Source organism: Euprymna scolopes, chromosome 6 (genome assembly GCF_053919585.1).
Source record: "Euprymna scolopes isolate OS-2025 chromosome 6, ASM5391958v1, whole genome shotgun sequence".
Taxonomy (NCBI): Eukaryota; Metazoa; Mollusca; class Cephalopoda; order Sepiida; family Sepiolidae; genus Euprymna; species Euprymna scolopes.
The window spans coordinates 5057501-5072500 of record NC_136487.1 but is presented as its reverse complement, the minus strand read 5'-3'; the positions used below and the strand labels follow the sequence as shown (position 1 = coordinate 5072500).

Here is a 15000-nt window from a genome sequence, read left to right as displayed (position 1 = left end):
GTAACACAAGGAAATACTGAATTTATATTTGTTGTTGCATGCTGCATTATGAAAACCGCTAATCATAAAGCTTAATTAACTGAGTAAATTAATATTGACTTTGATTTTATTGATATATGAACATAACCGAATTTTAATATAATAATAATAATAATGATAATAATAATAGTACACACACACACACACACACACACACACACACACATATATATATATATATATATATATATATATATATATATAAATATAAAAGCGAAAATGTATGTATGTGTGTTCGCTTTTTCTGTGTGTCTACAAAAATCTTCTTCCAGAGAAGCGGTCGCTCGCTTCACAACTTTTTAAAACTTTTTTTTTATAAATCGTAATATCTCACAGTTAACAACGAAGCTCGCCTGTCTATTTAATTTGGTCGATTTCGGGAAGATAAATATTCAATATTTGTCGCTCGCCGCATGTGGGTTAGTCTTTTTCCTATAACATCTTGGGGGTGGAGAAAAAAGCGTTCAGCTTGACCTCATTAACTCATTAAAACGGGCACTTGACCTCATTAACTCATTAAAACGGGCACCTGCTAAATCCAACTAATGAAATAAATTCCAACGTGTTTCCATTAGCATCTCGCGGTGGGGCAATGGCTAACATCGCACTTTCTTTTACACTTTAATTTACAACTTTGCCTCAAGGGTTCGGATTCGGGTTCGATCCTAATACTTACTTTTTTTACCCCCCCCCAAGCACCCGGGCAACGCCGGGTACCCCTCGCTAGCCTTCTATCCATATATATAAAAGGCAACATGCGTGTGACCATTTTGTGTATGTCTCGCAAAGACTTCTTTCGTACATGCTCCCGGGTTCGTTACGATCGCTTACAACTGTTTATATAGGTCTTATATAATAATATCTAGGATTTAGGAAAGCGCATAGCGTATAGATTTATTTACACCGACTTTTACAAAATTATTGCTATTTTGGATTCTCACGTGTTGATTGGGCTTTTTCGTATAAAAAGCGAAACTAATTCAAAGTTAACAACGAACAACGTTCCTCGGAATCGCGCCAGGAAACGTCCAGAAGCAATCAGCTTTGATCAATGTGGGGACAAAGTCCTCTTATATCAGATAGTTGCTAATCAGTCTGGAAAATGGGGAGCTGGTTTCCCCCTCCCCAACATATGTTGGGGAAAAAACCAGTCAAACCCAAGTTAACTGTTCTATTTGACCTCAGTAATTAGGTCAAATAGAAACAGCAGTTAACTTTTATTGCTGCTACCTGTCAATAATTAAATAAATAAATTCAAACATGCTTCTTTGTATGTCGCGGTGGCCCAGTGGTTAGCGTCGTATGTTTTTTTTTAACACTTTAATTTCCAACTTTGCCTCAAGGGTTCGATCCTCATACTCACCTACCAAAACTTTTTTTTATTTTACCCAAAACCATACACACCTCAAAACACCCGGGTTTCGCCGGGTACCCCCCGCTAGTATAATATAAAGCTGAATGTCTGTGTGTGTGTGTCTGGTCACGAATAGGCTCCTATATGGTTGACTATTTTAAAAACTGATTACATATAATAATAAAAGATGTATCGAGACACAGGAATGGGTATGTTTGATCTGGTAGAACAGTGGTTAATTAACACTGTGGCGTCTTCGTTCGCGCCTGGTCCACAAAGTATGGAAATAAAAAATTTAAAAATTAAAAAAAACGTTTACAAGTGTTTTTGATATAGATGCGCATAAGAATACTTTGATAAGTATGTTTTAACTTAAATAGGGGTGGTATAATAAAATTGTGGGGTCTGCGTTCGCACCTGGCCTCTATGCACAAACTTTAATAAAGACTTTTCCTATCTATCTGCGTAAGTATACTTTGATAATTATTTTTTAGCTTGAACAAATATGGTATAATAAAATTATTGGGTGTTCGTTCGCACATGACCTCCATAGAATGGAAATATGTCACAAAGTTTAACAAGGTTTTTTTAATATAGATCCACAGAATATTGTGATAAGTGTTTCAGTGTGAACATGTAAGGCATAATAAATCATGGGGTTTATCTATTTTATTTTTACTTTCATCATATTTTGCTTTGGTTTTGATACCTCCTAATTCAACCCAAATTTACAAGCCTTCCTACAAACCTATCATACTTTCATAAATAGTCTCTTTTTGAACCCAGTAAACGACGGGTACTTCTGCTAGTATATATATATATATATATATATATATATATATATATATATATATATATATATATATATATATATATATTTAGCGTCGCCAGATCAAAATATATTGCCGGATGAAAGGTTTAGTCACATATTATTTACGATACCTATCCTAACTCTGAAATATGAAATAACTCTCATAACTTAAAGAGGAAATGATTCTGATTGCTTAAATAAAACTTACTTCAGTTTTTAAACACAGCTGATGTTGACTAATAATACATTAAATTAAATATAATTTAAATAAATTAATTTTTAATAATATTTATAAAAAGGACAATTAAAATAAATCTATAAATAATAACTATAAATAAGATAGAGTTTATTATAAAAAACAGATTTTTTAATGTAATCTGTGAATTATGTAACCTCTTTAATGCAAGTTTCCCTTGAATAAATAGTATATATAGAAATGATAATCGAATTAATGTGTATTGGAGGTCGTTTTCAGTATGAAAATTAATTTGTGAAATAATGTACTTTTTGTATATATGTAGCAAAGTGTGAACTAAACAAATAGACAGACAGGATTACCTCTTTATTATAACACACACACAAACACACACACACACACACACACACACAAACACACACACACACACACACACACACATATATATATATATATATATATACTAGCAAGCCATCAGGCATTGCCGGGCCATAAAATACGTTTAAATATTATATTTTAATTCATGCCGTTTTCTTATTTATTGTTATAGAACTAATTCTCTACCGATTATTAAATTGTATCTAATATACAGCGTGGAATGATAAAATTGTCGCCCTAAAAAAAGATCACATGATTCTATTTTCGTTTGATGAAAACTCGTTTGCTTTTTTTTTTTTTTAATTATTTTTGTTGCAGACCATCTACTAGTTGGCTAGTTGTGTACAAATTCCAAAAGCGATAGGAGTCTTCTATCATGTCCGAAAGTGAAACAATGTTCAACGCGCGAGATCTGCGATGCGCTGCTGTCCAACTCATGATTTCTACCAATAAAATAAAGCTGTAGTGTTGTTTTGTTTAGGAGAAAATGTGTTACACGTGCAGATACTTTATATATCAAGTTTTAACTCTTTAGAGACGAGAAAGGGTCACTTTTATATATATATATATATATATATATATATATATATATATATAATCGAGATAAGACACTGATAGAATTCAGATGAAAAATGCTGATAGATATTACTTAAAGTAATGCCTTCAAGGTGATCCTAGCCAAAAAGGAAAAGCTCAATATTTAAGAATAGAGCTATATATAAGTTTGGTGGTTAAACATTAAATTCTGAAAAAAACAACATATGGACACATATATTCGAATTAAGAATCTATTTTGACAAAGGAATATATATATAAAACTAAATATTTTCGTATTTGTATATAGACATTGGTCTTTGTCATAAAACGGCTGAAATGAGGATACACTTATTTATAGTAAGACTTATGTGGATATGGGTAGGGCTCGCATATGTCAGCTTCTTTAGATGAATGATAATACAGTTAATATTTCTTTTTTCTTTTTTGTTCATTTCAGGTGCGAAGTACTTCCGGGCCCCGAATTTGTGATTCGCAAATACCGTTTCCAAAGAAATAATTTTTCTGTGGAACAATTTTACTACAAAGATGCCGAGTGCTCGACACCTCTCTACGTCATAATGGCTAAAGGTCGACTGAAAGCACAACGGTGGTCAATGTTGGTCCAGGGGGGAACGGATACCCGGTATCATTTAAACAACGTTCGTGTTCTTCCCTATAGTTCCGACGCTGCCTGGGATCTTCGACGCCGAGCAATCCAGTCGTGTCCGTACCTAGGTAAACTCCATTGGAAACCTTTCCATCAATACGGTATTCTTAAAACGGCGTCACATGCAATCAAAGACTGCACCGACCGGTTCGGATGGACTATGAATGAATTCCAGTTACTTAAACTTGAAAGACGAACCATCTTTCGTGGCTATCGCATTATGGAGACTTCGGAGCTTTTCACTGGAGCGATACATTTAGATAATACTGTTCGAAAACATTTTTATCGACCAACAGATTATCAACCAGCATTAAAAAAAGCGGAGGTAAGATTCAGATTTGCCATTAAGTATTTTTTAACATTTATTTTATGCGGACATGAAAAATAAAAGCAGAAGAGAAAAATATACGTAAATTGTGAACAATATTACAATATAAATGTACATGAATGAAACAATATCTGCAACAGACAGATGATATATATATATATAATAGCAAAAGTACCCGTCGTGGACTGGGTTCAAAAACAGCGTACAGAAAATGGACTCTGATTTATTAAAGTATAATAGGTTATGAAAAGGAAGGGTTATAAAGAGATAGCTTCGAATTTGGGGGTATCAAAACCAAAGCAAAATATGATGAAAGTAAAAATAAAATAGTTAAACCCCATAATTTATTCTACCATACATTTTCCCCTGTAAACACTTATCACAATATTCTGTGGATCTATATTATAAAACCTTGTTAAACTTTGTGACATATTTCCATTCTATGGAGGTCAGGCGCGAACGAACACTCCATAATTTTATTATACCATATTTGTTCAAACTGAAACATAATTATCAAAGTACACTTACGTAGATACATATGAAAAGTCTTTATTAAAGTTTGTGCCTATTTCTATTCTATGGAGGCCAGGTGCGAACGCAGACCACACAATTTTATTATACCATCCCTATTTAAGTTAAAACATACTTATCAAAGTATTATTATGTACATCTATATAAAAAAACTTGTAAACGTTTTTTTTTTTCATTTTTAAATTTTTTATTTCCATACTTTGTGGACCAGGCGCGAACGCCGACTCCACAATTATAATGAACCACCGTCCTTCTAGATCAAACATACCCATTCCTGTGTCTCGATACATCTTCTATCATTATATGTAATCAGTTTTTTAAAATAGTCAACCATACAGGAGCCTATTCGTGACCAGACACACACACACACACACACACACACACACACACACACACACACACACACACAGATCCAGCTTTATATTATATAAATATATATATATATATATATATATATATATATTTATTTGTGTAAATAAGTGTTTGGAGGTACAAAATTTGTATAAAAATTGTAAAAAAAAAAAGAATCCGGGGACGAGATGACTATGACCCTATGGATCACAACGTCGCAGATTGTATGGTCTCCCTAAAATCCATAATCAAGGTGTGCCACTGAAACTATGATAGGTTCAGCTCAACATTCTTTGGCTCAGTGGCTTGTCGAAATTTTTCAGCCGGTGCGTAAATTATACAACACGCACTGTATTCCTGATTCTTTTCGGTTTGTCGAATGTCTACGTGAGTTGGATTCGAATCCTTCATGTGTTCTTTCGATGTCTCTAGTCTTTTTTTTTTCAATCTTCACCCCCATACAAGGCAAGTGCCACTTTGAAGTAGGGGATTACTAACGGGGAGAATTTGCGTGGGCATTATGAAGGGAGATGAGTAGAAAGGTGTTTGTTCATATGACACTCGAACTTTTGCATATCAGTACAGTTGAGAAAGCAGTATCTCGGAACGGAGTTCCAAAGACTTGCAGTTCTGGGGAAGAAACTATTGGAGTAAAAGGCTTTCTTGCACCTAGGGATCTCTACTGTAAACGGGTGGGACTTAGTTACTTGTCGGGTTTGTCGGGAGTAATCACGTCGAGGAGGTACAAGTGCTTGCAGTTCGTCAGAGCATTCACAATTAAAATACTTGTAGAACAGGCAGAGGGATGCAAAATTTCGTCGATGGGACAGAGGCTGAAGCTTAGATGACAGATCAGGACCTATCAGGTTGGAGACTCTCTTTTGAACCCTGTCCAGGAGTGAGAGATAAGCAGCAGAGGCACCAGCCCAAATGTAACAGCAATACTTCATACATGAGCGAATGGTGGCCGTATAGAGGTACAGGATACTTTCAGCCGTAACTAATTTTCTAGCACAGTAGAGAGAGCCCACCTTCTTTGCAACAGTCTTGGCAATGTTCTCAATGTATATATTCTAGTTCATGTTCCCTGTAAACATAAGGCCGAGGAGTTTAAAGGAAGTACTTTCAGGCAGTGTATTCTTAGCCATTGCTATTGGTGGTAGAAAACGTTTCTTGTAGTTATTGAAGGAAACAAGCTTAGTTTTGGCAGCATTAAATGTGATCATCCATTTTTGTCCCCATTCCACTACAGATTGGAGGTCATCCTCTAGTGATTCTGCCATTTCCTTAGATATGTGTTCATTTGTTTTCCCCTCATGCCTGTTATAGAGAGTGATGTCATCGGCAAATATACCCGTCTCCGAAACAATTTTACCAGGGAGGTCATTTATGAATATCAGCAACAATAAAGGTCCAAGGATAGACCCCTGGGGTACTCCCGCATTTATGTCATATTGTTTAGATGTACAACCGTCGAGGACAACTTGGATTTTTCTCTTACTTAAGAAGGATTTAATTACATTGTGTATCCTTCTAGTGATACCATATGATCTAATTTTCCTTAGAAGACCATTGTGCTATACCCTGTCAAAAGCCTTAGATATATCAAGGGCTACCGCTCTACCCTCCCCTGTTTTGTCCAGTGAACGGTATATAAATTCAGAGACTACAGTCAAGATATCTGTTGTTGAACGGGCTTGTCTGAATCCATATTTTTTGTCGGTCAGGAGTTTAGCAGCTGTTAGGTCTTGGACTAGAGCTTGATTAACTAAGGACTCAAATATTGTGGCTAAATGTGGGAGGAGGCTAATGGGACGATACTTTAATGGGCCAGATCTTTCACCAGAATTCATGAAGACTGGTACTACAGAAGCGGTTTTCCAGCAGTCGGGAAAGCAAGATTCGTTAAGGCATTTAATGTAAAGTTTTGAGAGAACTGGAGCAATCTTAGCAGAGCATTTTTTATTAGCACAGCCGGGATGAGATCTGGTCCACATGGTTTTGAGGTGTCTAGGTGTTTTATGATACCATGCACCTGAGAAGGGGGATTTTCAAATCGTCTAGTGTGGCGTCTGTCTGCTAAGGAAAGTCGGGGAAGGGAGTGGTGTGCCGGGTCCAGTATGGAGTTTGAGGCAAACCAACTGGCAAGCAGATTTGCCTTGTCGGTTGCCGCGCAACCAACCCCATGATTGTTTGATAGCGGGGAATCGTTCACTGCCCATTATATACTTCACTGTTATAGATTTTCCAAAAATCACGGGTTCCTAATTTCTGTGCTTTAATGCGTTTCCTGGTAGTTTCAGTGTAATCTGTCTTAGCTGTCGTTATTACTTTCTTACAATTATTTCTGGCCTCTATATACTTCTGTCTGTTTGAACTAGACTTATGTCGATTGAATCTGTGGAACACATGCTTCCTTTGAGCAATAGCAGTTGCACAAGCAGAGGTAACCATTGAGGAGAGTGGGGTTTGCTATAGAATTTCTATGTGGGAACGCGTGCTTCCATTGCAGTTTTTAACCATTCATTGGTCTTATTTGCACACTGTTCAGCTGGGAGATAAAAGATTTTTTCCATGGAGCACCTCTGATGAGTTCCCTGATGGCTTCCCAGTCGGCCTTTTTGTAATATCTCGTTGTTTTGAGTAGTGGATCTTCAGTTTTAGGGCGATAATTTAGGGTGATTTCTACCATTATCACAGCGTGATCAGACTTCCCGAGTGGGCTGTGGGCATTTGTGGTACAATCATCGGGAACTGTTGTAAGAAATAGATCTAGAAGTGAGGCATGCTGGTCTTGCTGGTCTGGGAAACGTTTCGGGAATGTAACCGTCTGAGATAGGGAATGGGATATAGCGATAATGAGACTATACATATTTGCATTGACGCGCTCTATTATGGTCGCCTGACTTCTTCACGCGTTTCCAAAGAGATATTCACTGAACTAATTTTAATGTGCACCAAATCAGTGGAGTTTAGCTTTGGTGACATTATGTATTGTCAGGTCGACGGGGTTTCAATGGGGAGTCCGTTGGCCCCAATTTTCGCTGATATTTTTGTCGGTTATTACAAATCCGTTTTGTTTAATTCTGCAACAAAACCCACCACATATTTCAGATATGTTGACGACATTTTTGCTATGTTTTCATCGCAAAGTGAAGCGTTATCTTTTTTAGGTTGCATGGGGCTCTTAAGTTCACTATGGAAAGTGAGAAGGACAATTCTCTTCCCTTCTTGGATGTTCTTGTTGAACGTTCAAGGGGAGGGCGACTTTCTCACTGCCATTTATAGGAAGCCCACTTTTACTGGCTTCTATGTGAACTGATCGTCCTTTGTACCCAAATCACGCAAGGTCGATTTAATTAATACGGTGGTACATAAAGCTTTCATGATACGTTCACTTAATAGTTAGACTCCGAACTTGATAAGATCAACGAAATATTTATCATAATGGTTATCCCTTAGACCTTATTGAAGACTGCATTGACAAGAAGGTTGATGATTTCAAATCCCCTAAAAGGTTTGGACCTGCGAAGTGCCCGGTTTATTTAAAATTACCGTGGATTGGGGATAAGAGTATTAAATTGTCAAAACAGAGTGTTAGAAGTGTTTATAAGTGCTTCTACTTTGTTTTCTTGCGTTTGGTATATATTACGAGACCTGCTTTTCCTTCTTTTCGCAAAAATAGTTTGTCTTATACCCAAATTAGTAATATTGTTCATCAGTTTAAATGCCAGTGCGATGTTGGCTATGTTAGGCGAACATCTTTGAATTTGCTAACTCGTATAAACCAGCACGTTCCATCTAAAATCAGACAGGGGAGGGTAGGATCTGATAGTCTTCCTCCTTCCGTAGCCTCGGACTCTGCCATTGGCCAGCATTTGGTTGACAATTCATGCTGTGCTGAAAAATATAAAATAGAGTGGTTCGAGGTGTACACAGATCAGACTCCAAAAACCATTCAAAGATTTTGGAGTCTGTCTCTAAACCTTCTTTATGCCGGCGAAACGAGACAACGAAAACATTATTTCTCTTTGGGGAACTTTGGCCCGTTCTCCCCCCCCCCATTTTCCCCCTTTCCCCTCATTGTGCCAAGGTTTAGTTTTAATCGCCTTTAAACGTAATTTCAGATTCAATATTTCTTTTAATCGTTTTTTTTTTCTTATTTCTGGCACATTTACATTCCCCCGTAGTTCTCTTTAATTTCGCCAGTAATATTGTTTTTGTATGCTATCGATTTCTCCTGACGAGATTATAGCCGAAAGAGCTCTCGAGAAATTCTCGTATATTTTATTTAAATCCATATATATATATATATATATATATATATATATATATATATATATATATATATATATATATATATCACCTGTCTGTTGGAGATAGTGACAGTATTAGACTCTAAGAAAGAACTCTCTGGAAAGAACGTGCGTCAGAAGCAGTGATGCGCCGTGGAATTCCTGGCAAAAGTGCATTAGGGATTCTGGTGTAAAAAAAGGTACCTTGTTTTAGTGGTAATACTCCTGTGTTCGTAGCTCTTTATCTTTGGGAAAGTTAGAGGGAATTGCTTTCAAAACGACCCTGGTTTCTATTTCTTTATCTCTCTCTCTCTCTCTCTCTCTCTCTCTATATATATATATATATATATATATATATATATATATATATATATACATATATATATATATATATATATATACTTGTTTATTGTTATATAAACATGCTCACATCCCGCTGCTACAAATAGCCACTTGTTTCAATCAAACCGGAGTATATATATATATATATATATATATATATATATATATATATATATATAGTGTTATAATTGAATAATTCCAGGAGGAAATCCGGGTATGAGAGCTCAATGTGGTAAACAGAGCAATAACATAAAAATATAACACGGAAATTACATTATGAAAATTATGTAATTATGTAATTTCCGTGTTATATATATATATATATATATATATATATATATATATATATATATATATATATATATATATCCTTGAAATGTTTTCGACCGTTAACATATTTTAATTTCAAGTCCATCGTTGCATAATTATTTTGCTTGTAAGTCAATTAATCTCTTGCAATCACTTTAAAGAATCCATACTAATTCTAATATTATTTCAGAGTTGAGTGTTTGTCTCGTTTTGACATTGATATTAAAAGCCTACCTTTTCTATTTAAAAATTATTGAAACGAACCCCTTAATATACTCTGTATATATATATATATATATATATATATATATATATATAATGATTATATATATTGGTATCTTAGAAGCAAATCTAATGGACCCCGTGTGATTATTAAAGAGTGCTCACTTGAGAACAGAGCTTGTATATAGTCTGTTTATTATACTTATATTTGCATAATAATCAGTATATATATATATTATTTTTAAAATATTATATATATATATATATATATATATATATATATATATAATATGTGTGTGTGTACCAAGCTCTTTTTAAGGCTAGCACGTTATCTTTATATCAGAAACATCCATATCCGAGTATTAAACCAAAGTTCTCATTTTATTCTGCAAGCATATCGTTTATAATGAAGAGAAGAATGTTAATTTTCCTCTCCTAAATTTACTAGTTCTTTATATTCTAATGTATCTTTCTCAAAGTTTTTTGGTATTAACGAATTTCAGGATAGTAATTCATCCAGTTTGTTGAAGTATCCAGATAAATGCTGTTACTTGAGTTAATATCACTAGGTAAGGTGCATCCTTTTTGGTAATTTGTAAATGATCGTTTATAAAAAGCAGCCGATAATACCTCTAAAAATTATGGTTCGTTACGGATTGCGAAATGTGCGTAAGACAGAACGGGAAAATATAGGCATTCGTCAGAAAAAAAAAATGAAAATAAAGAAAACAGGATAATCTACTGATTTTGTGTTTTTTACATAGATCAAGTCAGTTGAACTGTTCTGATACCGGAAACATAACATTATTGAGCCAGTTCTTAAAAACAATTTGGACATATTGTAAAAGGTATCTATTTCTTATATAAAATTAAAAATATATATCTATTTGTTTGCATATTATTTTATTTCCATATAGTTCGTTAAAGAATTCTCTTAGAAGTATGTTATCATACTGTTTACCTTAAGCGAAACCTCGATAATTCAACTTATTAAATTTTAATCTTAACAGAGTAATTTCCCTTTAATATATATTTTCCGACTTTTATATTTATTTTACCATTATTTTTTCTTATCTTTATAAATAATATTGAAATAGTTTTAATGTCATTCAATTTTATATCATTCCTTTATTAATTCAATTTGTACTATGAATTAATTAATAAATTTTGTCATTTATTTATTATATGCTCTGTAATCATATTGAGCTACTTAAATAACGATTAGTATATATAAAAAGAAAATATAAGTGAATAAAAATATTTTCACACACACACACACACACACACACACACACACACACACATATATATATATATATATATATATATATATATATATATATATATATATATATATATATATATGGCATAATTACGATGACACACCGGTTCTTGTCAGATCACCGAAGGTAACCAATGTTGAGCCTGACTAGTACCAGATGAGTTATGATCTGGGAATTCTAGGCGCTGTAAATGCACTCCGCTTATCTCAGCATTACCTCCAGTGGTCATGAACCCCAATTTGTCACTGATATTTAACAACACCGACTAAGAAAAGGTGTGGTTGGTATTTGGGCAACTCTTGCCACAAAAATCCCACGCAGGCGCTCTTACAGTGGGTATCTAAAAGTCTATCAAAACTGAACACACGCACACACACACACACACACACACACACACACACACATATATATATATATATATATATATATATATATATATATATATATGGAAAGGAAGGGTTGTAAAGAGATAGCTTCGAATTTGGGGCTATCAAAACCAAAGCAAAATATGATGAAAGTAAAAATAAAATAGATAAACCCCGTAATTTATTATACCATATCTGTTCACACTGAAGCACTTATAGCAATATTCTGTTGATCTATATTAAAAAAATCTTGTTAAACTTTGAGACATATTTCAATTCTATGGAGGTCAGGCGCGAACGAACACTCCATAATTTTATTTTACCATATTTCTTCAAACTGAAGCATAATTATCAAAGTATACTTACACAGATAGATGTGAAAAGTCTTTATTTAAGTTTGTGCCTATTTCCATTCTATGGAGGCCAGGCGCGAACGCAGCCCCCACAATTTTATTATACCATCCCTATTTAAGTTAAAAAATACTTATCAAAGTATTATCATGTACATTTATATCAAAAACACTTATAAACGTTATTTTAATTTATAATTTTGTTATTACCATATTTTGTGGGCGAGGCGCGTACGAAGACCCCACAATTTTAATGAATCATAATTATGCCAGATCAAACATGCCCATTCCTGTGTCTCGATAATCTTCTATCATTATATGTGATCAGTTTTCTATAATAGTCAACCATATAGGAGCCTATCCGTGACCAGACACACACATATATAACTAAAGCCGAAATTATTGACACCCTTTCAATTTTGACGTTTTTGGGAGAAAAAATCATTTTTCATTAATTATTTTTATTAAAATGTTGATGAACGTTTATATCGATAGATCGACATATCTCCTGAAGCACTTTTTGTTTATTATAAAATATTCAAAATAAATATTATTAATGATAACAAAAACAGACGAATTCAAATTTATTGGCACCTTTTATCAATAGCCACTAGCAAAGCATTTGTTTTAATAACAGCTTCCAGACGTTTTCTATACGACATTACTAAATTCCTACACACCTCAACAGGAATATTAAACCATTCTTCCGTGGCGGTATCTTCTAATTCCCTCAGGTTCCTCGGTTTCCTACTTTTCACGTTCGCCTTCACCACAGCTCACAAGTTTTCCATTGGATTCAAGTCCGGACTTTGACTTGGCCACTTCAAGACGTTTATTTTTTATCCAAAAGTCATTTCTTCACCGATTTGGCCGTATGTTTTTGGATCATTGTCCTGTTGGAAGACCTAGTTGGTTCCAAGACTAAGGACTTCTGCAAAAGATTTTCAGTCAATATTTTAATGTATTGATCTTGCCTCATGATGCCATCCACAGTGACAAGCTTTTCAGTGTCATTGTTTCCTCCACCATACTTCACCGTAGGGGCTGTATTCTTTGGGTTGAAGGCTTCTCCTTTCTTCCGCCACACAAATGACACATCTCTGCTGCCAAAATATTCAATTTTAGTCTCATCTGACACTAAAACTGAACCCCAAAAAGTTGAATGCTTGTCAATAAACTCCCGTGCAAACATGGGCTTTAACATGTTTTTTGGAGAGGAGATGAATCTTCCTTGGTCTGTACCCCTGAATCCCGTGTGACTTCAGTGCCCTCCTAAATGTCGAAACAGAAATTTCAATACCTTGATCGCTCAATTGTTAGACTACTTTCTTACCAGTAGTTTTCGGATCCTTTTCCACTTCTCGAATGACTCGTAGCGTTCTGCGGGAAAGTTTCTTTTTACGGCCTCAACCCGTCAAGTTTTGAATCGTATTGAAAACACCATACTTCTTGATAATGTTTCTCACTGTTGACACAGGAACTTCAAAACGCTTAGAAATGGATTTGTATCCACTACCTTTCATGTCCGCATCCAATATTTTCTGTCTAATATTGAAACTGTGTTCCTTAAATTTATCCATCTTTGCAGTCTGTTGTTATTGATAAAGTGAAGGATTGACTAATGCACGTTATGTATAGAATGCTTTGGAACGTTCTAGAAGATTATGCAATACCCAAATCATAACAACCAAGTACTATTTTGCATAAAATATCGTGAATTCTATGATAAAAATCATTGGTGCCAATAAATTTGAATTCGTCTGTTTTTTGTTTTCACTAATAATATTTATTTGGAATATTTTATAATAAACTAAAAGTGCTTCAGGTGATCTGTAGATGGTCGATATAAATGTTCATCAACATTTTAATAAAAATAATTAGTGAAAAAAATTTTTTTTCCAAAAAACGTAAAAATTGAAAGAATGCCAATAATTTCGGCTTCAACTGTTTATGCGCTATATATAGCCATCATTACAGAATATTGCAATATAACCTGACAAATTCTCACAAGATAAAATGCAGAAAATTTTCTGTAAGTTAATTGCCATGTATATTTTCACAGCTTACTACCTAGCTCTACTCACATTTAAGCAGTCTTTAAGTATATACTAAAATAGAAATATAAAATGTTATGTCGATACAAGAAATAATATACATACACACACAAACATATATATATATATATACATATACACATGTATGTATATATAAACATATATGTGTATAATATATGTATATATATAATTTAAATATATATATATATGCATACATACATACATAAATACATATGGAAAGTATAAATTTCACAACGACGCTAGCATCACGTTACTTCCTAGACGATGATAGCTTCCACCTGTCAACCGCTGACCCCCAACATTAATGGTTCGGGTGGAATATGCTGCAATTGATACAGGCAAAAAAAAATATATATACGGCAATAATTTAACTTTCTATTCGTCCGAGAAGGCAAAAAAAAAAAAATATTTCACGTGGTGAAATATTTGCGAACACGGAGGAACAATAGTTTAAGAGGAATGATGCTATAAATTCGAGCGTAGAACGCGAACGATCATTGTTCGTTGGTGTTTGACAAGGTATTCGATGCGGTTTGAGGGTCAGTGGAGACGAGGGTGGCACAAGTG

At 34.3% G+C, this 15000-nt stretch overlaps 1 protein-coding gene across 1 annotated transcript in view; it reads left to right on the top strand.

The window, feature by feature from the left end:
- LOC145277475 (protein APCDD1-like) overlaps positions 1–15000 on the top strand; it is a 337756-nt gene that overhangs the window by 269674 nt on the left and 53082 nt on the right. The window contains exon 3 of the mRNA XM_080128839.1: positions 3773–4307. Within this exon, the coding sequence (XP_079984965.1) occupies positions 3773–4307 (535 nt within the window). The remainder of the gene's footprint in view (positions 1–3772; positions 4308–15000) is intronic.